Source organism: Protomyctophum bolini (genome assembly GCF_963924005.1).
Source record: "Protomyctophum bolini genome assembly, chromosome: 15".
NCBI classification, from domain to species: domain Eukaryota; kingdom Metazoa; phylum Chordata; class Actinopteri; order Myctophiformes; family Myctophidae; genus Protomyctophum; species Protomyctophum bolini.
The window spans coordinates 642,072-668,049 of NC_137876.1; the positions used below are offsets into that span (position 1 = coordinate 642,072).

The window sequence follows — 25,978 nt, forward strand, 5'->3', positions numbered from 1 at the left end:
CATAATGAGGTTTCAACAGATATTATACAATATTATACAAGGATATAGCTCGCTATAAAGTTAGGTTAGGCTTTGGGGACAAATTGTGGGGGTGCTGAGACTCCCTGGCACGAACCATGCTCGGATGGGAGGTCTGTGGTCAGAATGTACATCAATGTGGGGGTCTTTGACAACAAAACAAAACAAAAACTATGTTTTCCACAATAGCTGACATAATTCCTCTTCCTTCCTCTGCATGTCAATTTACAATTTAGGCATTTAGCAGACGCTCTTAATCCAGAGCGACTTACATTAAGCAAAGAACAAAAGAAAGCATGGGGAATACATCACATAAAAAGCATTTATCATGAAACATGCGTACGCTGAGAACGTAACAGTGGAATATCTATATAATGAAACTATACATATAAACTATATTCATATTTAACTCTCTGCTCTGCGTCCGGCTTCCTTCCTGTTCCTCCAGGAATGCTCTCCCTACGAGGCTCATCTCCCTTTGATGAAACCATCTTGTTACAATTTACAATGTAGGCGTTTATCAGACGCTCTGAATCCAGAGAGATTTACATTAAGCAAAAATCATGGCAATACATCACATACAGTACATAACAAGAAGTTACCATGAAACATGCGTAAGCTAAGAACGCAACAGTGGAATATCTATATAATGAAACTATACATACCGTATTTACTATAAAGTGCTATATGACCAGAGCCTTAGATATAGACAGAGTTACGCAAACTCCGTTCACTGTTCATGAAACATAGCTTTTTCAGAAAACTGTCAGGATGTAGAAGAACATTTTTAGAATCTGATCTCGGGTCAGAATGAAAACTGTCAGGATGTAGAAGAACATTTATAGAATCTGATCTCAGGTCAGAATGAAAACTGTCAGGATGTAGAAGATTTTTTTTTAGAATCTGATCTCAGGTCAGAATGTTAAACTGTCAGGATGTAGAAGAACACTTTTAGAATCTGATCTCAGGTCAGAATGGAAAACTGTCAGGATGTAGAGGAACACTTTTAGAATCTGATCTCAGGTCAGAATGGAAAACTGTCAGGATGTAGAAGAACACTTTTAGAATCTGATCTCAGGTCAGAATGGAAGACTGTCAGGATGTAGAAGAACACTTTTAGAATCTGATCTCAGGTCAGAACGGTTGATGACTGAATTCCTTCCAGGAGTGTTCCCCGTACGCCGCCCACCTGTTCGACGCCGAGGACCCGTCCACCGCGCTGCGCTCGCTGCCCGGCCTCTGTCCGGAGTACTGCGCCCCCTTCTGGACCACCTGCAGGGCCATGGTCCCTCACCTGACCTCTGACCCCACGCTGACCGCACTACAGGTAGGGTCACCTGACCTCTGACCCCACGCTGACCGCACTACAGGTAGGGTCACCTGACCTCTGACCCCACGCTGACCGCACTACAGGTAGGGTCACCTGACCTCTGACCCCACGCTGACTACATACTCTCTCAGAGTCTGACAATCCATCTCCTTTTATAGACACGCACACACACGCACACGCACACACACGCACACGCACACACGCACACGCACACACACACACACGCACACGCACACGCACACGCACACGCACACGCACACGCACACGCACACGCACACACACACACGCACACATGCACACATGCACACATGCACACAGTCAGTGCCGGTTCTAGGTCTTTAGTGGCCCCAAGCAACATAATATTATGTGCCCCCCCCCCCCCCTGCCCTGCCACGCCAGGTTGGGTCCAGAAAAAGCTGTACATTTTCCATGAAAATGCTTCAATCTGGTGCACTTTGAGATCAAAGTTAAGAAGCTAGGTGGGGGCCACATGTGGCCAGTAGCCCATGTAAGGGATAGGGGATACATAAAAAATCTTCTCCCTGTGACGTGGCCCCCTCAGTGGTTGAGGCCCCAAGCGACCGCTTGGTTCGTCTATGCCTAGAACCGGCCCTGCACACACACACACACACACACACACACACACACACACAGTCACACAGTCCTGTTGTGTCTCCTCGCTCCACCAGGAGGACCAGACGGCGTTCTGCCGCCACCTGGAGTTGGACGACAGCGACTACTGCTACCCCGGCATCCTGTCCAACCCCCTGCTGAGCCAGAACCTGGGCCGGGTCCAGGCCGACCCCGAGGGCTGCCTGCAGCTGTGTGTGGAGGAGGTGGGCTGGCGTGTGCGTGTCGGTGTGCGCGTGTGCGTGAGTGCATGTGTGAGTGCATGCGTGTGCATGTAGGTGTGCGTGAGTTGTTGTTATTTGTTAAACGGACAGTGTATATTTTTGTGTTTCTGAGGATGATGTAGGTCATATTTAAGAATACAATGGTAGATAGCCCCAAAATCCTATTCTGATACTTACCCCTATGTGTCAGGATACTCCATGCCAAATTTCACACTTCCATGTGTATTTATGTAATTTTAGTGAATTTTTATCTGCCTTTACACAATTTCGCCAGAGAGTCAGAGACATATACCAAAAAAGGGGTTTTTGGGCCGCTGAAACCAAACGGGCCCGAGTTGGGAGTGGTCCCTTCATTTTGAGATGGCCCAAGGTATATGCTAACAGGAAATAATAGTGAAAAAAAGGTAGCAAAAATTGATATGAGGGCTGGGTCTAGCTCCCGGACTAGGTGTGCGTGCGTGTGCACACATACATGCACTTTGAATGCATCAGCACTTTTGTGGTATATTTTATACCATACAGGAGAGTAAATGTGCACGACAGACATTTCTCCTGCCAATGTTGTCTGCTCCTTTTTACCTTTTTTAATGTTTATTTTTAAATAAGGCTTTGCCTCTTTTTAACGTGTCTATTGTTTTTAAATGTGAAGCACCGTGAGTCATATGGAGAACGGTGTTTCGCTCCCCTGAGTGCCCCAGTGTATATTGTGGAAGTGACAATAAATCTGATTGATTGGTTGATGATCGATTGATGATATGATCGATGATATGATATGATATGATTGATGATATGGATACAGTTCTGTCTCCATGCCTCCATGGTGTAGAATGTATTTTAGATACAGTTCTGTCTCCATGCCTCCATGGTGTAGAATGTATTTTAGATACAGTTCTGTCTCCATGCCTCCATGGTGTAGAATGTATTTAGATACAGTTCTGTCTTCATGGTGTAGAATGTATTTAGATACAGTTCTGTCTCCATGCCTCCATGGTGTATAATGTATTTAGATACAGTTCTGTCTCCATGCCTCCATGGTGTAGAATGTATTTTAGATACAGTTCTGTCTCCATGCCTCCATGGTGTAGAATGTATTTAGATACAGTTCTGTCTCCATGCCTCCATGGTGTAGAATGTATTTTAGATACAGTTCTGTCTCCATGAAACAGGCTTTCCAACAGGGTGACGTAAAGAAACAGGCTTTCCAACAGGGTGACGTAAAGAAACAGGCTTTCCAACAGGGTGAAGTAAAGAAACAGGCTTTCCAACAGGGTGAAGTAAAGAAACAGGCTTTCCAACAGGGTGAAGTAAAGAAACAGGCTTTCCAACGGGGTGACGTAAAGAAACAGGCTTTCCAACAGGGTGAAGTAAAGAAACAGGCTTTCCAACAGGGTGAAGTAAAGAAACAGGCTTTCCAACAGGGTGACGTAAAGGCCAGATTAAATTAACATTCTCAGGACACACTGGGCCGAACAAAGACGCAGTATTTACTATTCGTCCTTCTTTCCCCCAGTCTTTAATGGCTCAGGGGCCATTTAAAGGGCCACTCACCTTGAGATGGCTCAGGGGCCACTCGCCTTGAGATGGCTCAGGGGCCACTCACCTGGGGCCATTTAACCCATTCTGGGCGGGAACCCCTATTGGTATCTTACCCCCTCAGGCCGGGCACCCATATTTGGGTTCTGTACAGTATTCAAAAATGTAATTTTTTTGATGCTGCTATATAAATATTTGAAGTTTTTCAGAAACCTTAGGTCAGGATTTAGAGGCGTTTTTCCGGCATGAAAGGTTCACTTCTGTGGTCTCTAACATTACACCTAGCTACATGTTTAAGCATTTATTTCATATTTACATGTCTTCTGTGGACTAACATTACACAGCTAGCTACATGTTTAAGCATTTATTTCATATTTACATGTCTTCTGTGGACTAACATTACACCTAGCTACATGTTTAAGCATTTATTATTTATTTCAGACATGCCCTAGTATGTGAAGTGTGCTATTTACTCATTTTGGATAAAAAATAATACATTCAGGCTGTATATAATAAAGTGTTGTTCCTCTAATCCTCCACCAGGTGGCCAACGGGCTGCGGAACCCTCTGGCCATGGTCCACGCCAACGATGGAACTCATCGCTTCTTCGTGGCAGAGCAGCTGGGTCTGGTGTGGGTGTACCTGTCTGACCGCTCTAAAGTCCATAGACCCTTCCTCAACATCACTAAGGTACAGTACAGTACAGTACAGTACAGTACAGTACAGTACAGTACAGTACAGTACAGTACAGTACAGTACAGTACAGTACAACTCCCCGGACCACCAGTGACATGCCCAAAATACTGTTCCATCAAAAAACATGCAACATTATTCAACGTTAACATGATCTGTTATAATCAATTGAAGGTATAAGTTGGACTAACCCCCCCTCCCCCAGGCGGTGCTGACCTCTCCGTGGGAGGGCGACGAGAGGGGCTTCCTGGGATTGACCTTTCACCCCTCGTACAAGTACAACGGCAAGCTGTTCGTCTACTACTCTGTGGAGGTGGGCTTCGACGAGAGGATCCGCATCAGCCAGTTCAGAGTGTCCTCTACCGACATGAACATGGTGGACCACTCCTCAGAGAGGTGAGAGGGCAGAGGTCATGACCCTGGTGGACCACTCCTCAGAGAGGTGAGAGGGCAGAGGTCATGACCCTGGTGGAACACTCCTCAGAGAGGTGAGGGGTCAGAGGTCATGACCCTGGTGGACCACTCCTCAGAGAGGTGAGGGGTCAGAGGTCATGACCCTGGTGGACCACTCCTCAGAGAGGTGAGGGGTCAGAGGTCATGACCCTGGTGGACCACTCCTCAGAGAGGTGAGGGGTCAGAGGTCATGACCCTGGTGGACCACTCCTCAGAGAGGTGAGGGGTCAGAGGTCATGACCCTGGTGGACCACTCCTCAGAGAGGGCAGAGGTCATGACCCTGGTGGACCACTCCTCAGAGAGGGCAGAGGTCATGACCCTGGTGGACCACTCCTCAGAGAGGGCAGAGGTCATGACCCTGCTGGACCCACAGCTCAGAGTCCAATCAGATCCATTGTTTCTTTGTTTACCTTCCATTCCTCCAATAGGAGGACAGACAGTAGGTAATGACGTCATCGTCTCTGCAGGATAATCCTGGAGGTCGACGAGCCAGCGTCCAATCACAACGGAGGACAGCTGCTGTTTGCCGACGACGGTTTCCTGTACATCTTCACGGGAGATGGAGGCATGGCGGGGGACCCGTTTGGAACGCACGGCAACGCACAGAACAAGTAAGACCCTTTAGCAGCGCACAGAACAAGTAAGACCCTTTAGTAGCGCACAGAACAAGTAAGACCCTTTAGTAGCGCACAGAACAAGTAAGACCCTTTAGTAGCGCACAGAACAAGTAAGACCCTTTAGTAGCGCACAGAACAAGTAAGACCCTTTAGTAGCGCACAGAACAAGTAAGACCCTTTAGTAGCACACAGAACAAGTAAGACCCTTTAGTAGCGCACAGAACAAGTAAGACCCTTTAGTAGCGCACAGAACAAGTAAGACCCTTTAGCAGCGCACAGAACAAGTAAGACCCTTTAGTAGCGCACAGAACAAGTAAGACCCTTTAGTAGCGCACAGAACAAGTAAGACCCTTTAGTAGCACACAGAACAAGTAAGACCCTTTAGTAGCACACAGAACAAGTAAGACCCTTTAGTAGCACACAGAACAAGTAAGACCCTTTGATAGCGCACAGAACAAGTAAGACCCTTTAGCAGCGCACAGAACAAGTAAGACCCTTTAGTAGCGCACAGAACAAGTAAGACCCTTTAGTAGCACACAGAACAAGTAAGACCCTTTAGTAGCGCACAGAACAAATAAGACCCTTTAGTAGCGCACAGAACAAGTAAGACCCTTTAGTAGCGCACAGAACAAGTAAGACCCTTTAGTAGCACACAGAACAAGTAAGACCCTTTAGTAGCACACAGAACAAGTAAGACCCTTTAGTAGCGCACAGAACAAGTAAGACCCTTTAGCAGCGCACAGAACAAGTAAGACCCTTTAGCAGCGCACAGAACAAGTAAGACCCTTTAGCAGCGCACAGAACATGTAAGACCCAATAGTAGCGCACAGAACAAGTAAGACCCTTTAGTAGCGCACAGAACAAGTAAGACCCTTTAGTAGCGCACATAACAAGTAAGACCCTTTAGTAGCACACAGAACAAGTAAGACCCTTTAGTAGCGCACAGAACAAGTAAGACCCTTTAGCAGCGCACAGAACAAGTAAGACCCTTTAGTAGCGCACAGAACAAGTAAGCCCTTTAGTAGCGCACAGAACAAGTAAGACCCTTTAGCAGCGCACAGAACAAGTAAGACCCTTTAGTAGTGCACAGAACAAGTAAGACCCTTTAGCAGCGCACAGAACAAGTAAGAGCCTTTAGTAGCACACAGAACAAGTAAGACCCTTTAGCAGCGCACAGAACAAGTAAGACCCTTTAGCAGCGCACAGAACAAGTAAGACCCTTTAGCAGCGCACAGAACAAGTAAGACCCTTTAGTTGCGCACAGAACAAATAAGACCCTTTAGGTTTAGGTGTGCTGCCCTGTGGGAGGTTAGGGTTAGGGTGAGGGTTTGAGATAGAGGAGGAGACAGAGTCTTCTTCTACAGCCAAATAGAATGGCGGTGAATGGTGACGGTTGCTGAACTATCGGCGCCCCCTGCTGGTGGGGGTTGAGTTAAAGTCAGCTCTTTGTCCCGCCCCAGGTCTGCTCTGCTGGGGAAGGTCCTTAAAGGTTAAAGGTCCTCTTTGTCCCGCCCCAGGTCTGCTCTGCTGGGGAAGGTCCTTAAAGGTTAAAGGTCCTCTCTGTCCCGCCCCAGGTCTGCTCTGCTGGGGAAGGTCCTTAAAGGTTAAAGGTCCTCTCTGTCCCGCCCCAGATCTGCTCTGCTGGGGAAGGTCCTTAAAGGTTAAAGGTCCTCTCTGTCCCGCCCCAGGTCTGCTCTGCTGGGGAAGGTCCTTAAAGGTTAAAGGTCCTCTCTGTCCCGCCCCAGGTCTGCTCTGCTGGGGAAGGTCCTTAAAGGTTAAAGGTCCTCTCTGTCCCGCCCCAGGTCTGCTCTGCTGGGGAAGGTCCTTAAAGGTCCTCTCTGACCCGCCCCCAGGTCTGCTCTGCTGGGGAAGGTCCTTAAAGGTTAAAGGTCCTCTCTGTCCCGCCCCCAGGTCTGCTCTGCTGGGGAAGGTCCTTAAAGGTTAAAGGTCCTCTTTCTGCTGGGGAAGGTCCTTAAAGGTTAAAGGTCCTCTCTGTCCCGCCCCAGGTCTGCTCTGCTGGGGAAGGTCCTTAAAGGTTAAAGGTCCTCTTTCTGCTGGGGAAGGTCCTTAAAGGTTAAAGGTCCTCTCTGTCCCACCCCCAGGTCTGCTCTGCTGGGGAAGGTCCTTAAAGGTTAAAGGTCCTCTCTGTCCCACCCCAGGTCTGCTCTGCTGGGGAAGGTCCTTAAAGGTTAAAGGTCCTCTCTGTCCCGCCCCCAGGTCTGCTCTGCTGGGGAAGGTCATTAAAGGTTAAAGGTCCTCTCTGTCCCGCCCCCAGGTCTGCTCTGCTGGGGAAGGTCCTTCGCATCGACGTGGACAACAACGACCGCGGTCCTCTGTACCGCATCCCGCACGACAACCCGTTCGTGGGCGAGCGAGGGGCGCGGCCCGAGGTGTACGCATATGGCGTACGCAACATGTGGCGCTGCTCGGTGGACCGAGGGGACCCCTCAACCAAGGAGGTAACACTTAGATTAGTGACCCCTCAACCAAGGAGGTAACTCTTAGATTAGTGACCCCTCAACCAAGGAGGTAACTCTTAGATTAGTGGACCCCTCAACCAAGGAGGTAACACTTAGATTAGTGGACCCCTCAACCAAGGAGGTAACTCTTAGATTAGTGACCCCTCAACCAAGGAGGTAACTCTTAGATTAGTGGACCCCTCAACCAAGGAGGTAACTCTTAGATTAGTGGACCCCTCAACCAAGGAGGTAACTCTTAGATTAGTGACCCCTCAACCAAGGAGGTAACTCTTAGATTGTGTTCTGTCCTGTCCTAAAGGGAAAGGGGCGTCTGTTCTGCTGTGTTCTGTCCTGTCCTAAAGGGAAAGGGGCGTCTGTTCTGTGGAGACGTGGGTCAGAACAAGTACGAGGAGGTTGACATCATCGAGAGAGGACGGAACTACGGCTGGAGAGCCAAGGAGGGTTTCTCCTGCTACGACAAGAAGCTGTGTGCCAACTCTACGCTGGGTGAGTTAACTAGTTAACTACCACTATCTAACTATAGTTAACTACCACTAGAAGCTGTGTGCCAACTCTACGCTGGGTGAGTTAACTACCACTAACTAACTATAGTTAACTACCACTAACTAACTATAGTTAACTACCACTAACTAACTATAGTTAACTACCACTAACTAACTATAGTTAACTACGACAAGAAGCTGTGTGCCAACTCTACGCTGGGTGAGTTAACTAGTTAACTACCACTATCTAACTATAGTTAACTACCACTAACTAACTATAGTTAACTACCACTAACTGTAATTAACTATAGTTAACTACCACTAACTAACTATAGTTAACTACCACTAACTAACTATAGTTAACTACGACAATAAGCTGTGTGCCAACTCTACGCTGGGTGAGTTATCTACCACTAACTAACTATAGTTAACTAACTAGTGTAGCATGGGTGAGTTAGCTATACCACTACCTAACTAGCGTAGTAAACTAACTAGTGTGTGAACACACAGACAGTTTATAATTCTCATGTGAACACCCAGACAGTTTATAATTCTCATGTGAACACCCCAGACAGTTTATAATTCTCATGTGAACACCACAGACAGTTTATAATCATCATGTGAACACACAGACAGTTTATAATTCTCATGTGAACACCCAGACAGTTTATAATTCTAATGTGAACACCCAGACAGTTTTTAATTCTCATGTGAACACCACAGACAGTTTATAATCATCATGTGAACACACAGACAGTTTATAATTCTCATGTGAACACCCAGACAGTTTATAATTCTCATGTGAACACCCAGACAGTTTATAATTCTCATGTGAACACACAGACAGTTTATAATTCTCATGTGAACACCACAGACAGTTTTTAATTCTCATGTGAACACCCCAGACAGTTTATAATTCTCATGTGAACACCCAGACAGTTTATAATTCTCATGTGAACACCACAGACAGTTTATAATTATCATATGAACACCACAGACAGTTTATAATTATCATGTGAACACCCAGACAGTTTATAATTCTCATGTGAACACCACAGACAGTTTATAATTATCATGTGAACACCCAGACAGTTTATAATTCTCATGTGAACACCACAGACAGTTTATAATTCTTATGTGAACACCCAGACAGTTTATAATTCTCATGTGAACACCACAGACAGTTTATAATTATCATGTGAACACCCAGACAGTTTATAATTCTTATGTGAACACCACAGACAGTTTATAATTATCATGTGAACACCCAGACAGTTTATCATTATCATGTGAACACCCAGACAGTTTATAATTCTCATGTGAACACCCAGACAGTTTATAATTCTCATGTGAACACCCAGACAGTTTATAATTCTTATGTGAACACCACAGACAGTTTATAATTCTCATGTGAACACCCAGACAGTTTATCATTATCATGTGAACACCCAGACAGTTTATAATTCTCATGTGAACACCCAGACAGTTTATAATCATCATGTGAACACCCAGACAGTTTATAATCATCATGTGAACACCCAGACAGTTTATAATTCTCATGTGAACACCCAGACAGTTTATAATCATCATGTGAACACCCAGACAGTTTATAATCATCATGTGAACACCCAGACAGTTTTATATGCACACTCAGATCAGCCAACGCAGGGAAGCTGGAAGTACCCTCACTAAAAACGCCGGGACAACAACGCTCCACACGTCCCAAACTCTTCTCCCTTCTGGCTCCAAAACTGTGGAATGCACTTCCCATTACAGTCAGAACTGCAGCATCACTCCCAATCTTCCGCCGTAGTCTGAAAACCCACCTTTTCAGACTCCATCATGGCCCATAGCACTTACCCCACCCCCTTAGATAGCATTTCTGTAGACTTCTGTAGACATTTGATACAGACTTATAGCATGTTATGTAGACGGCACTATAATTGCATTGTATGTAGTCATAGCACGTCATAGTACATATGTATAGCATAGTAGTATATATGTATATTAGTTTATATGTATAGTTTAATTATATAGATATTCCACTGTTACGTTCTTAGCTTACGCATGTTTCATGATAAATGCTTTGTATATGTGATGTATTCCCATGCTTTTTGGTTCTTGCTTAACACATTTTGGGCGGGACCCGTTTTGGTATTAGCATTACGTTATGCTTTAGCTATTTAAAAATAGCAGATCTACAAGCTCGTAGCGCGCCACCGAGTGGCGCGCTACGAGCTTGTAGGTCTGCTATTTTTGAAGAATCGAAGAGCGACTGACATAGAAGACATATTTTTAATCTGATCTCAGGTCAGAATGTGTTAGTGTAAATCGCTCTGGATTAAGAGCGTCTGATGAATGCCTAAATTGTAAATTGTAAATTGTAATATGAATCACGTCACACGTCTCTGTGCGACGCTTCCTTCCAGACGACGTGCTGCCCATCTACGCCTACCCTCACAAGATGGGCAAGTCTGTGACGGGGGGCTACGTGTACCGGGGCTGTGAGTACCCCAACCTCAACGGCATGTACGTCTTCGGAGACTTCATGAGCGGGTAGGACTTTAGCCCATTCTGGGGGCAGGAAGCCCTCGTTGGTGTTGGCGTCATGTTATGCAGAATTCTCGATTCAGTAGACTAAAACTATAGACTAACACTAAAACATTACAGGTGACTAAAATGTGACTAAAACTAAATGAAAATCATTCAAGAGACTACGGGCTGTATTTTGCGTGTCTTAAGTACCAGGTCTCGTTCCCTATAACTTGAGTAAACTAAAGACCTGGAGGCGTGGTCAATGCTCTTTGGCCACTCAGAATAGCCTAATGGCATTGGTCACGCCTCCAGGTCTTTAGTTTACTCAAGTTAGGGAATAAGACCTGGTACTTAAGACACGCAAAATACAGCCCTATGACTACAACTAAAATACAGCCCTATGACTACAACTAAAATGCAGCCCTATGACTACAACAAAAATACAGCCCTATGACTACAACTGAAATACAGCCCTATGACTACAACAAAAATACAGCCCTATGACTACAACTGAAATACAGCCCTATGACTACAACAAAAATACAGGCCTATGACTACAACTAAAATACAGCCCTATGACTACAACTAAAATACAGCCCTATGACTACAACTAAAATACAGCCCTATGACTACAACTAAAATACAGCCCTATGACTACAACTAAAATACAGCCCTATGACTACAACTAAAATACAGCCCTATGACTACAACTAAAATACAGCCCTATGACTACAACTAAAATTGAAATGTTCTGCCAAAAACCACACTGGAACCCACTAGAGCAGGGGAGAGGGCCTCTTTTACAGTTGAGTACAGTAAATGTAATTAGTTACTGTAACGTTGTTTTACAGTAGAGTACAGTAAATGTAATTAGTTACTGTAACGTTGTTTTACAGTAGAGTACAGTAAATGTAATTAGTTACTGTAACGTTGTTTTACAGTAGAGTACAGTAAATGTAATTAGTTACTGTAACGTGGTTTTACAGTAGAGTACAGTAAATGTAATTAGTTACTGTAACGTTGTTTTACAGTAGAGTACAGTAAATGTAATTAGTTACTGTAACGTTGTTTTACAGTAGAGTACAGTAAATGTAATTAGTTACTGTAACGTTGTTTTACAGTAGAGTACAGTAAATGTAATTAGTTACTGTAACGTTGTTTTACAGTAGAGTACAGTAAATGTAATTAGGTACTGTAACGTTGTTTTACAGTAGAGTACAGTAAATGTAATTAGTTACTGTAACGTTGTTTTACAGTAGAGTACAGTAAATGTAATTAGTTACTGTAACGTTGTTTTACAGTAGAGTACAGTAAATGTAATTAGTTACTGTAACGTTGTTTTACAGTAGAGTACAGTAAATTTAATTAGTTACTGTAACGTTGTTTTACAGTAGAGTACAGTAAATGTAATTAGGTACTGTAACGTTGTTTTACAGTAGAGTACAGTAAATGTAATTAGTTACTGTAACGTTGTTTTACAGTAGAGTACAGTAAATGTAATTAGTTACTGTAACGTTGTTTTACAGTAGAGTACAGTAAATGTAATTAGTTACTGTAACGTTGTTTTACAGTAGAGTACAGTAAATGTAATTAGGTACTGTAACGTTGTTTTACAGTAGAGTACAGTAAATGTAATTAGTTACTGTAACGTTGTTTTACAGTAGAGTACAGTAAATGTAATTAGTTACTGTAACGTGGTTTTACAGTAGAGTACAGTAAATGTAATTAGGTACTGTAACGTTGTTTTACAGTAGAGTACAGTAAATGTAATTAGTTACTGTAACGTTGTTTTACAGTAGAGTACAGTAAATGTAATTAGTTACTGTAACATTGTTTTACAGTAGAGTACAGTAAATGTAATTAGTTACTGTAACGTTGTTTTACAGTAGAGTACAGTAAATGTAATTAGGTACTGTAACGTTGTTTTACAGTAGAGTACAGTAAATGTAATTAGTTACTGTAACGTTGTTTTACAGTAGAGTACAGTAAATGTAATTAGTTACTGTAACGTGGTTTTACAGTAGAGTACAGTAAATGTAATTAGGTACTGTAACGTTGTTTTACAGTAGAGTACAGTAAATGTAATTAGTTACTGTAACATTGTTTTACAGTAGAGTACAGTAAATGTAATTAGTTACTGTAACGTTGTTTTACAGTAGAGTACAGTAAATGTAATTAGTTACTGTAACGTTGTTTTACAGTAGAGTACAGTAAATGTAATTAGTTACTGTAACGTTGTTTTACAGTAGAGTACAGTAAATGTAATTAGTTACTGTAACGTTGTTTTACAGTAGAGTACAGTAAATGTAATTAGGTACTGTAACGTTGTTTTACAGTAGAGTACAGTAAATGTAATTAGGTACTGTAACGTTGTTTTACAGTAGAGTACAGTAAATGTAATTAGGTACTGTAACGTTGTTTTACAGTAGAGTACAGTAAATGTAATTAGTTACTGTAACGTTGTTTTACAGTAGAGTACAGTAAATGTAATTAGTTACTGTAACGTGGTTTTACAGTAGAGTACAGTAAATGTAATTAGTTACTGTAACGTTGTTTTACAGTAGAGTACAGTAAATGTAATTAGTTACTGTAACGTGGTTTTACAGTAGAGTACAGTAAATGTAATTAGTTACTGTAACGTTGTTTTACAGTAGAGTACAGTAAATGTAATTAGTTACTGTAACGTTGTTTTACAGTAGAGTACAGTAAATGTAATTAGGTACTGTAACGTTGTTTTACAGTAGAGTACAGTAAATGTAATTAGGTACTGTAACGTTGTTTTACAGTAGAATACAGTAAATGTAATTAGTTACTGTAACGTGGTTTTACAGTAGAGTACAGTAAATGTAATTAGTTACTGTAACGTTGTTTTACAGGCGTCTGATGAGTCTCCAGGAAGACAGGCAGACCTCTGGATGGACGTACAACCAGGTGTGTAGGGCAGACCTGTGTTGTGTTGTTATGTTGTGTTGTTATATTGTGTTGTGTGTATATATAGGTGTGTATGGGTGTGGGGCAGACCTGTGTTGTGTTGTTATGTTGTGTTGTTATATTGTGTTGTGTGTATATAGGTGTGTATGGGTGTGGGGCAGACCTGTGTTGTGTTGTTATGTTGTGTTATTATATTGTGTTGTGTGTGTATATATAGGTGTGTATGGGTGTGGGGCAGACCTGTGTTGTGTTGTTATATTGTGTTGTATAGGTGTGTATGGGTGTTGCGCAGACCTGTGCTGTGTTGTTATGTTGTGTTATTATATTGTGTTGTGTTGTTGTGTTGTGTTATTATATTGTGTTGTGTATGTATAGGTGTGTATGGGCGTTGGTCAGACCTGTGTTGTGTTGTGTTATTATATTGTGTTGTGTGTATAGGTGTGTATGGGCGTAGGGCAGACCTGTGTTGTGTTGTTATGTTGTGTTATTAGTGTTGTTATATTGTGTTGTTATATTGTGTTGTGTGTGTGTGTGTACATATAGGTGTGTATGGGCGTTGGGCAGACCTGTGTTGTGTTGTTATGTTGTGTTATTAGTGTTGTTATATTGTGTTGTTATATTGTGTTGTGTGTGTGTGTGTACATATAGGTGTGTATGGGCGTTGGGCAGACCTGTGTTGTGTTGTTATGTTGTGTTATTATATTGTGTTGTGTATGTATAGGTGTGTATGGGCGTTGGGCAGACCTGTGTTGTGTTGTTATGTTGTGTTATTAGTGTTGTTATATTGTGTTGTTATATTGTGTTGTGTGTGTGTGTGTACATATAGGTGTGTATGGGCGTTGGTCAGACCTGTGTTGTGTTGTTATGTTGTGTTATTATATTGTGTTGTGTATGTATAGGTGTGTATGGGCGTAGGGCAGACCTGTGTTGTGTTGTTATGTTGTGTTATTATATTGTGTTGTGTATGTATAGGTGTGTATGGGCGTTGGGCAGACCTGTGTTGTTGTGTTGTGTTGTGTTATTATATTGTGTTGTGTATGTATAGGTGTGTATGGGCGTTGGGCAGACCTGTGTTGTTGTGTTGTGTTATTATATTGTGTTGTGTATGTATAGGTGTGTATGGGCGTTGGGCAGACCTGTGTTGTTGTGTTGTGTTATTATATTGTGTTGTGTATGTATAGGTGTGTATGGGCGTTGGGCAGACCTGTGTTGTGTTGTTATATTGTGTTGTGTGTATAGGTGTGTATGGGCGTTGGGCAGACCTGTGCGTTTCCTGGAATCATCAACAACTACCATCCTTACATCATCTCCTTCGCTGAGGATGAAGCGGGTAACATTTATACTCCTTTATTTACCACACATGTATTTATGTTAATTATGGAATGGAGCATTTCCCGTCAGTCAGCGTGTCGGGCAGACAGGCTGGCTGGCTGCCTGGCTGGCTGGCTGGCTGGCTGCCTGGCTGGCTGGCTGGCTGGCTGGCTGGCTGGCTGGCTGGCTGGCTGGCTGACTGGCTGACTGACTGACTGGCTGGCTGGCTGGCTGACTGACTGACTGACTGACTGACTGGCTGGTTGGCTGGCTGACTGACTGACTGACTGGCTGGCTGGCTGGCTGACTGACTGACTGACTGACTGGCTGGTTGGCTGGCTGGCTGACTGACTGACTGGCTGAGCAGAGTATAATGAAGGTACAGTTTGTAATGTGGGGAGTTGTACTTGATGTTGTACTTCATGTACTTGATGTTGTACTTGATGTACTGTGTTTCAGGAGAGCTGTACTTCCTGTCCACTGAGATCCCCAGCGCCACCTCTCCCTCTGGGGTGGTATACAAGGTGGTGGATCCTTCCAGGTGAGAATTATTCATCTGTTTATTAAACCGTCCCTCCGTCCTCTCTCTCTGTCTCTGTCTCTCTCTCTCTCTCTCTCTCTCTCTCTCTCTCTCTCTCTCTCTCTCTCTCTCTCTCTCTCTCTCTCTCTCTCTCTCTCTCTCTCTCTCTCTCTCTCTCTCTCTCTCTCTCTCTCCAGATCATTAGTGACTCCAGATTGTTGTGTATTTCCAGACGGGCTCCTCCCAGACAGTGTCACTATGACCCTCGTCCAGTCTGGGTGAAGAGCAAACTCATCCCATTCGTTCCTCAGGAAAGTAAGTCTGTCTGTTTGTCTGTCTGTCCGCCCAATCACAACCTACCATAACTCTGCCCAATCACAACCTGACTAACTGTCCTCCCGGCATTTGCACCTATAATGTCAGCCTCTCCAAATGATCCAGAATGCCCATTGGCCCATTGGCCCATTGGCCCATTGGTCCATTGGCCCATTGGCCCATTGGCCCATTGCAAGTTGCTGCACTCTGTCGTCAACCCTAAGCCATTCCCGCCCATTGAAATGGGCGGGTTGAGGGGATCCAGAATGCCGCAGCTTGCTCGTAACTCGGTGGGGAAGAGGTTAGGGGTTAGGGTTAGAGTCTCTTTGGTCTCTTTGGACAGTCAAGTCCACGACAAAGGGTTAGGGTTAGGCGAGGCGAGGGTAAGGCGAGGCCGAGTATGAAAGGAAGATGGGGACTTGAGACAACACTATGTACGACCATGTGTTGTTGTTGTTGCTTACTGTAAATCGCTCTGGATTCAGAGCGTCTGATGAAATGATATATTACCATGTGGTGTTGTTGTTGCTTACTGTAAATCGCTCTGGATTCAGAGCGTCTGATGAAATGATATATTACCATGTGTTGTTGTTGTTGCTTACTGTAAATCGCTCTGGATTCAGAGCGTCTGATGAAATGATATATTACCATGTGTTGTTGTTGTTGTTGTTTACTGTAAATCGCTCTGGATTCAGAGCGTCTGATGAAATGATATATTACCATGTGGTGTTGTTGTTGCTTACTGTAAATCGCTCTGGATTCAGAGCGTCTGATGAAATGATATATTACCATGTGTTGTTGTTGTTGCTTACTGTAAATCGCTCTGGATTCAGAGCGTCTGATGAAATGATATATTACCATGTGGTGTTGTTGTTGCTTACTGTAAATCGCTCTGGATTCAGAGCGTCTGATGAAATGATATATTACCATGTGGTGTTGTTGTTGCTTACTGTAAATCGCTCTGGATTCAGAGCGTCTGATGAAATGATATATTACCATGTGTTGTTGTTGTTGCTTACTGTAAATCGCTCTGGATTCAGAGCGTCTGATGAAATGATATATTACCATGTGTTGTTGTTGTTGTTGTTTACTGTAAATCGCTCTGGATTCAGAGCGTCTGATGAAATGATATATTACCATGTGTTGTTGTTGTTGCTTACTGTAAATCGCTCTGGATTCAGAGCGTCTGATGAAATGATATATTACCATGTGGTGTTGTTGTTGCTTACTGTAAATCGCTCTGGATTCAGAGCGTCTGATGAAATGATATATTACCATGTGGTGTTGTTGTTGCTTACTGTAAATCGCTCTGGATTCAGAGCGTCTGATGAAATGATATATTACCATGTGGTGTTGTTGTTGCTTACTGTAAATCACTCTGGATTCAGAGCGTCTGATGAAATGATATATTACCATGTGGTGTTGTTGTTGCTTACTGTAAATCGCTCTGGATTCAGAGCGTCTGATGAAATGATATATTACCATGTGTTGTTGTTGTTGCTTACTGTAAATCGCTCTGGATTCAGAGCGTCTGATGAAATGATATATTACCATGTGTTGTTGTTGTTGCTTACTGTAAATCGCTCTGGATTCAGAGCGTCTGATGAAATGATATATTACCATGTGTTGTTGTTGTTGCTTACTGTAAATCGCTCTGGATTCAGAGCGTCTGATGAAATGATATATTACCATGTGTTGTTGTTGTTGTTTACTGTAAATCGCTCTGGATTCAGAGCGTCTGATGAAATGATATATTACCATGTGGTGTTGTTGTTGCTTACTGTAAATCGCTCTGGATTCAGAGCGTCTGATGAAATGATATATTACCATGTGTTGTTGTTGTTGCTTACTGTAAATCGCTCTGGATTCAGAGCGTCTGATGAAATGATATATTACCATGTGTTGTTGTTGTTGCTTACTGTAAATCGCTCTGGATTCAGAGCGTCTGATGAAATGATATATTACCATGTGTTGTTGTTGTTGCTTACTGTAAATCGCTCTGGATTCAGAGCGTCTGATGAAATGATATATTACCATGTGTTGTTGTTGTTGCTTACTGTAAATCGCTCTGGATTCAGAGCGTCTGATGAAATGATATATTACCATGTGTTGTTGTTGTTGTTTACTGTAAATCGCTCTGGATTCAGAGCGTCTGATGAAATGATATATTACCATGTGGTGTTGTTGTTGCTTACTGTAAATCGCTCTGGATTCAGAGCGTCTGATGAAATGATATATTACCATGTGTTGTTGTTGTTGCTTACTGTAAATCGCTCTGGATTCAGAGCGTCTGATGAAATTATATATTACCATGTGTTGTTGTTGTTGTTGCTTACTGTAAATCGCTCTGGATTCAGAGCGTCTGATGAAATGATATATTACCATGTGTTGTTGTTGTTGTTTACTGTAAATCGCTCTGGATTCAGAGCGTCTGATGAAATGATATATTACCATGTGTTGTTGTTGTTGCTTACTGTAAATCGCTCTGGATTCAGAGCGTCTGATGAAATGATATATTACCATGTGTTGTTGTTGTTGTTTACTGTAAATCGCTCTGGATTCAGAGCGTCTGATGAAATGATATATTACCATGTGGTGTTGTTGTTGCTTACTGTAAATCGCTCTGGATTCAGAGCGTCTGATGAAATGATATATTACCATGTGGTGTTGTTGTTGCTTACTGTAAATCGCTCTGGATTCAGAGCGTCTGATGAAATGATATATTACCATGTGGTGTTGTTGTTGCTTACTGTAAATCGCTCTGGATTCAGAGCGTCTGATGAAATGATATATTACCATGTGGTGTTGTTGTTGCTTACTGTAAATCACTCTGGATTCAGAGCGTCTGATGAAATGATATATTACCATGTGGTGTTGTTGTTGCTTACTGTAAATCGCTCTGGATTCAGAGCGTCTGATGAAATGATATATTACCATGTGTTGTTGTTGTTGCTTACTGTAAATCGCTCTGGATTCAGAGCGTCTGATGAAATGATATATTACCATGTGTTGTTGTTGTTGCTTACTGTAAATCGCTCTGGATTCAGAGCGTCTGATGAAATGATATATTACCATGTGTTGTTGTTGTTGCTTACTGTAAATCGCTCTGGATTCAGAGCGTCTGATGAAATGATATATTACCATGTGTTGTTGTTGTTGTTTACTGTAAATCGCTCTGGATTCAGAGCGTCTGATGAAATGATATATTACCATGTGTTGTTGTTGTTGCTTACTGTAAATCGCTCTGGATTCAGAGCGTCTGATGAAATGATATATTACCATGTGTTGTTGTTGTTGCTTACTGTAAATCGCTCTGGATTCAGAGCGTCTGATGAAATGATATATTACCATGTGTTGTTGTTGTTGCTTACTGTAAATCGCTCTGGATTCAGAGCGTCTGATGAAATGATATATTACCATGTGTTGTTGTTGTTGTTTACTGTAAATCGCTCTGGATTCAGAGCGTCTGATGAAATGATATATTACCATGTGGTGTTGTTGTTGCTTACTGTAAATCGCTCTGGATTCAGAGCGTCTGATGAAATGATATATTACCATGTGGTGTTGTTGTTGCTTACTGTAAATCGCTCTGGATTCAGAGCGTCTGATGAAATGATATATTACCATGTGGTGTTGTTGTTGCTTACTGTAAATCGCTCTGGATTCAGAGCGTCTGATGAAATGATATATTACCATGTGGTGTTGTTGTTGCTTACTGTAAATCACTCTGGATTCAGAGCGTCTGATGAAATGATATATTACCATGTGGTGTTGTTGTTGCTTACTGTAAATCGCTCTGGATTCAGAGCGTCTGATGAAATGATATATTACCATGTGTTGTTGTTGTTGCTTACTGTAAATCGCTCTGGATTCAGAGCGACTGATGAAATGATATATTACCATGTGGTGTTGTTGTTGCTTACTGTAAATCGCTCTGGATTCAGAGCGTCTGATGAAATGATATATTACCATGTGGTGTTGTTGTAGCTTACTGTAAATCGCTCTGGATTCAGAGCGTCTGATGAAATGATATATTACCATGTGGTGTTGTTGTTTACTGTAAATCGCTCTGGATTCAGAGCGTCTGATGAAATGACTACATTGTAAACTGTAACTCTATTATCGTGCGGCAGCGTTCACGGGCGTGGAACCAGCAACCAAGCACACGGGAGAGCCAGCTCAGCCGCCGCAGCCTACGGAGGCCCCCGAGGTCCAAACTAAAGACTGGCTCCAGGAACTGATGGACCTACTGGGGGTCCCAGAGACCCCCACGGCCCCCCCCTCCCCCACCTCCACCACCACCACCAGACCACCCAGGTACGTGTTGATGTCCTCCACTGATACATACACGTGGCCCCTGGACCACCAGGGGCCTGGGGGGCACATGTGGCCCCTGGCGGCCTGGGGGCCACATGTCGGTTGGATTAGCTATGACATGTGCCACATGTGGCCCCCCACCATCACTTAACACATTCCGACCATCAGACGTGTGGAAACGTGTGTCATAGCTAATCCAACCGACGGATTACGACGCCTATACACATCACGTCCTATAGCGCTTTTTCATTTATATCAAACGGAAAATATGTATTCATATTATTTTCTTTTTTTTGGGGGGGGGGGGGGGTGGGGGTTGGCCTATCCTTCTACCATGTACTCCTTCCTTTTGGTGCATGCGCGCTGAAGCAAGCAACATTCTGCCTTCCGGGTTTTTTTTACGGAAAGGAAGCCCCCCCGGCTTTCAGAGTAAAAGCTGACATATCTGCCCGGCACCCCGAGCTCCTATTTTGAAAGTTATCCTGGCGCTGATTGGGTTTTTAACCCTTTCTGAACGGGAACCCATTTTGGGTCAGAATGGGTTAAAGTGCCCCGCATATATTGATATATTATTGTTTGAATTACTAGTATTCAAATGTTATTGTTATTGTCTTTTTGGTATGTTTGTCTGTATTTGTATTTAGTGACATAAAGTTAACTTAACTGTAACTAAATGCATTTGAAATTAAATAAAAAAATATTCCATTTAAAAAATAGCACAAAACAAAAATCTGGATTTCAATTCAAATATAGCGAAAATAGCTGATCTACAAGCGCAAAATACTGTAGATTTAGTCGACTAAAGTCTTATGGCATTTAAAGTCAACTAAAACTTAGACTGGAACGCGTGCGTGCGTGCGTGCGTGCGTGCGTGACATTTGACTGAATGTGACTAAAATTTGCTAAAATGTGTCTAAATCCACCGTGCGCCCACCCAGGAATACCAAATCAAACTAAACTCTAACTGTGCTGTGTACGGTGCTGCGCCCGCCCAGGCATACCAAACCAAACCAAACTCTAACTGTGCTGTTTACCGTGCGCCCGCCCAGGCATACCAAATCAAACCAAACTGTAACTGTGTGTACCGTGCGCCCGCCCAGGAATACCAAATCAAACCAAACTCTAACTGTGCTGTTTACCATGCACCCGCCCAGGCATACCAAACGGAAAGGCCGACGGAGGAAAGGCAAGCAGCGGACGGACGAACCTCGCGACGGAGCGGTGCGCCTGGCCGGAGGCGAGGAGCACGGTGAGGGGCGTGTCCCAGTTATTACAATAAATAATGTGACAGTTACTGACCGAGGCTACGTCGTTGAATTTATTAGATTGTTTTCGTTTTTTCCTGTCATGTTATGAAAGCAGGGAATCATAGCTTCACGTTGACATATTGGTTGTTCAGTTTGACCCACCGGTTCTGGAGATACAGTATGGCTTATAGAGTAATGTCTGGCAGAGAAACAGCGAGTTGAGAAAACAGGCTTGAAAGGTTCACTTCTGTGGACTCTAACATTACACCTATAGCTCATTTTGTATAATAAAGAAATCAGTTTCTCTCCTCTCCTCAACAGTTAGTCTTGTTTTCTCCTCTCCTCAACAGTTAGTCTTGTTTTCTCCTCCCCTCAACAGTTAGTCTTGTTTTCTCCTCTCCTCAACAGTTAGTCTTGTTTTCTCCTCTCCTCAACAGTTAGTCTTGTTTTCTCCTCTCCTGAACAGTTAGTCTTGTTTTCTCCTCTCCTCAACAGCTAGTCTTGTTTTCTCCTCTCCTCAACAGTTGGTCTTGTTTTCTCCTCTCCTCAACAGTTAGTCTTGTTTTCTCCTCTCCTGAACAGTTAGTCTTGTTTTCTCCTCTCCTCAACACTTAGTCTTGTTTTCTCCTCTCCTGAACAGTTAGTCTTGTTTTCTCCTCTCCTCAACAGCTAGTCTTGTTTTCTCCTCTCCTCAACAGTCAGTCTGGTTTTCTCCTCTCCTCAACAGTTAGTCTTGTTTTCTCCTCTCCTCAACAGTTAGTCTTGTTTTCTCCTCTCCTCAACACTTAGTCTTGTTTTATCCTCTCCTCAACAGTCAGTCTGGTTTTCTCCTCTCCTCAACAGTTAGTCTTGTTTTCTCCTCTCCTCAACAGTTAGTCTTGTGTTCTCCTCTCCTCAACACTTAGTCTTGTTTTCTCCTCTCCTGAACAGTTAGTCTTGTTTTCTCCTCTCCTCAACAGCTAGTCTTGTTTTCTCCTCTCCTCAACAGTTAGTCTTGTTTTCTCCTCTCCTCAACAGTTAGTCTTGTTTTCTCCTCTCCTCAACAGTTAGTCTTGTTTTCTCCTCTCCTCAACAGTTAGTCTTGTTTTCTCCTCTCCTCAACAGTTAGTCTTGTTTTCTCTGTTCTCTGTTAGTCTTGTTTTCTCCTCTCCTGAACACTTAGTCTTGTTTTCTCTGTTCTCTGTTAGTCTTATTCTCTCCAGTCTTGCCGTCTCTGTATCAAAAAGAGTCACATGTAGTAATCCATTTCTCGATTTCGGTCACTTGTCGTCGTCGTCCCCCCCCCCCCCCGTCCCCCCCCCCCCGTCCCCCCCCCTCTCTCTATAGAGCGCGGTGGTGGGCGGGGCCGCAGCGACCGCGGCCGGGTGGAGGTGTTGGCGGGGGGGGAGTGGGGCACGGTGTGTGACGACCTGTGGACCACCAGCAACGCTGCAGTGGTCTGTCGACAGCTGGGCTTCCCCTACGCCCTGAAGGTACTACCCTAAACCCATAACCCATAACCCCCTACGCCCTGAAGGTACTACCCTAAACACTAACCCCCTACGCCCTGAAGGTACTACCCTAAACCCTAAACCCTAACCCCCTACGCCCTGAAGGTACTACCCTAAACCCATAACCCCCTACGCCCTGAAGGTACTACCCTAAACACATAATCCCTACGCCCTGAAGGTACTACCCTAAACCCATAACCCCCTACTCCCTGAAGGTACTACCCTAAACCCATAACGCCCTACGCCCTGAAGGTACTACCCTAAACCCATAACCCCCTACGCCCTGAAGGTACTACCCTAAACCCATAACCCCCTACGCCCTGAAGGTACTACCCTAAACCCATAACCCCCTACGCCCTGAAGGTACTACCCTAAACCCATAACCCCCTACGCCCTGAAGGTACTACCCTAAACCCATAACCCATAACCCCCTACGCCCTGAAGGTACTACCCTAAAACCATAACCCCTGTAACACAGTCACAGTGTTACAGTAACGTTACAGTAACACTGTGACTGTGTTACAGTAACGTTACAGTAACACTGTGACTGTGTTACAGTAACGTTACAGTAACACTGTGACTGTGTTACAGTAACGTTACAGTAACACTGTGACTGTGTTACAGTAACGTTACAGTAACACTGTGACTGTGTTACAGTAACGTTACAGTAACACTGTGACTGTGTTACAGTGACGTTACAGTAACACTGTGACTGTGTTACAGTAACACTGACTGTGTTACAGTAACACTAACTGTGTTACAGTAACGTTACAGTAACACTGTGACTGTGTTACAGTAACGTTACAGTAACACTGACTGTGTTACAGTAACACTGACTGTGTTACAGTAACACTGACTGTGTTACAGTAACGTTACAGTAACACTGTGACTGTGTTTCCGACCCTGAAGGCCTCCAAGAACGCAGAGTTCGGCGAGGGGAGTGGCCTGAGGATCCTATTGGACGACGTGCAGTGCCAGGGCGTCGAGGCCAGCCTATTGGAGTGTAACCACGCCGGGGTGGGAACGCACAACTGTGCTCACTACGAAGACGCTGGTGTCATCTGTGGAAACCACCAAGACCACATTATAGAGGTCTAACCCACCACCAAGACCACCTTATAGAGGTCTAACCCACCACCAGGACCACTACAACCACCAAGACCACCTTATAGAGGTCTAACCCACCACCAAGACCACCTTATAGAAGTCTAACCCACCACCAAGACCACCTTATAGCGGTCTAACCCACCACCAAGACCACCTTATAGAAGTCTAACCCACCACCAAGACCACTACAACCACCAAGACCACCACAACCACCAAGACCACTACAACCACCAAGACCACCTTATAGAGGTCTAACACAACCACCAAGACCACTACAACCACTGTGGGCTGTTGGCAGTTCAGAAACCAGTCTGTGTCTCATAGGAGGGCTGTGGGCGGTTCAGAAACCAGTCTGTGTCTCATAGGAGGGCTGTGGGCGGTTCAGAAACCAGTCTGTGTCTCATAGGAAGGCTGTGGGCGGTTCAGAAACCAGTCTGTGTCTCATAGCAGGGCTGTGGGCAGTTCAGAAACCAGTATGTGTCTCATAGGAAGGCTGTGGGCAGTTCAGAAACCCGTCCACCAGTGACATATTCAATGGGGAATCTAAGTTAATATAAGCTGCAGGTTTTCTGTGCCTGAAAAGTTGCAATGCGATACTGGAAGCCATCGTTCTCAGGATAATACAAATACAACTATAAAATTCCCTCCTGTCAGGTGAAAAGAAGCAGCTTGGACTCCTCATGCATAGAAGGAAGCATGATGTCTGTCAAATTTGAGATTTTATGTGGATGTCGATTTAATAAACATGGTTAATAATGGTTTTAGTTTCTTCATTCAGACTTCAGAGCATGCCATCACATCACACAGCATAAGAGAGAGAGGTGTAAATGTACGACAGCTCTAATTTCAATAAACATGTTTCTGACACGGCGTTGTAGACGCTAGTGTAGGTTCTGCCGTAGTAGAAAGGGCTGCGACGGAGAGCAGGTTCATGTATGGATGCACTGATCCATTTAGAGCAGGTTAATGTGTGGATGCACTGATCCATTTAGAGCAGGTTAATGTATGGATGCACTGATCCATTTAGAGCAGGTTCATGTATGGATGCACTGATCCATTTAGAGCAGGTTCATGTGTGGATGCACTGATCCATTTAGAGCAGGTTCATGTATGGATGCACTGATCCATTTAGAGCAGGTTAATGTGTGGATGCACTGATCCATTTAGAGCAGGTTCATGTATGGATGCACTGATCCTTTTAGAGCAGGTTCATGTATGGATGCACTGATCCATTTAGAGCAGGTTCATGTGTGGATGCACTGATCCTTTTAGAGCAGGTTCATGTGTGGATGCACTGATCCATTTAGAGCAGGTTCATGTATGGATGCACTGATCCTTTTAGAGCAGGTTCATGTATGGATGCACTGATCCATTTAGAGCAGGTTCATGTATGGATGCACTGATCCTTTTAGAGCAGGTTCATGTATGGATGCACTGATCCTTTTAGAGCAGGTTCATGTATGGATGCACTGATCCTTTTAGAGCAGGTTCATGTATGGATGCACTGATCCATTTCCGGTTGCCGGAGCCGACTGCCGTAGCCGTCGTTGCTTAAAGTCCCTAAATGTCATGACAATGCCTCTTCATGTCGCCGTCAATCTTATGAATTAAATGCATGTTATTGTTGAAAATCTTTTCTTTGTGTCGTCGTATAGAGTCCAAACGGTCTTCATGGTGGGCCCCAGCTAAAGGGCCGAGGGGGGGTACCCTCTAAAGGGTCTTCATGGTGGGCCCCAGCTAAAGG

The 25,978-nt window shown here is 43.8% G+C and overlaps 1 protein-coding gene and 1 long non-coding RNA gene across 3 annotated transcripts in view; one reads left to right on the top strand and one right to left on the bottom strand.

Annotated features, from left to right (window-relative positions):
- hhipl1 (HHIP-like 1) overlaps positions 1-24,453 on the top strand; it is a 27,514-nt gene extending 3,061 nt beyond the window's left edge. The window contains exons 2-17 of one of the 2 annotated variants that reach the window (XM_080783030.1): positions 1,184-1,345; positions 2,038-2,184; positions 4,279-4,425; positions 4,634-4,824; positions 5,350-5,493; positions 7,775-7,958; positions 8,321-8,465; positions 10,891-11,017; positions 13,873-13,927; positions 15,167-15,257; positions 15,698-15,779; positions 15,991-16,073; positions 20,207-20,390; positions 21,545-21,639; positions 22,964-23,109; positions 24,037-24,453. In XM_080783030.1, the coding sequence (XP_080639156.1) occupies positions 1,184-1,345; positions 2,038-2,184; positions 4,279-4,425; positions 4,634-4,824; positions 5,350-5,493; positions 7,775-7,958; positions 8,321-8,465; positions 10,891-11,017; positions 13,873-13,927; positions 15,167-15,257; positions 15,698-15,779; positions 15,991-16,073; positions 20,207-20,390; positions 21,545-21,639; positions 22,964-23,109; positions 24,037-24,225 (2,172 nt within the window). In that variant the 3' untranslated portion in view covers positions 24,226-24,453. The remainder of the gene's footprint in view (positions 1-1,183; positions 1,346-2,037; positions 2,185-4,278; positions 4,426-4,633; positions 4,825-5,349; positions 5,494-7,774; positions 7,959-8,320; positions 8,466-10,890; positions 11,018-13,872; positions 13,928-15,166; positions 15,258-15,697; positions 15,780-15,990; positions 16,074-20,206; positions 20,391-21,544; positions 21,640-22,963; positions 23,110-24,036) is intronic. The other variant, XM_080783031.1, reaches the window with a different exon arrangement.
- LOC308328914 lies at positions 24,212-24,970 on the bottom strand. Its single transcript, XR_013965335.1, has 3 exons — positions 24,439-24,970; positions 24,325-24,356; positions 24,212-24,292 (listed from the first exon to the last, which is right to left on the bottom strand). It is a non-coding gene; the product is annotated as an uncharacterized lncRNA (long non-coding RNA).
- Positions 24,971-25,978: the final 1,008 nt, after the last annotated feature.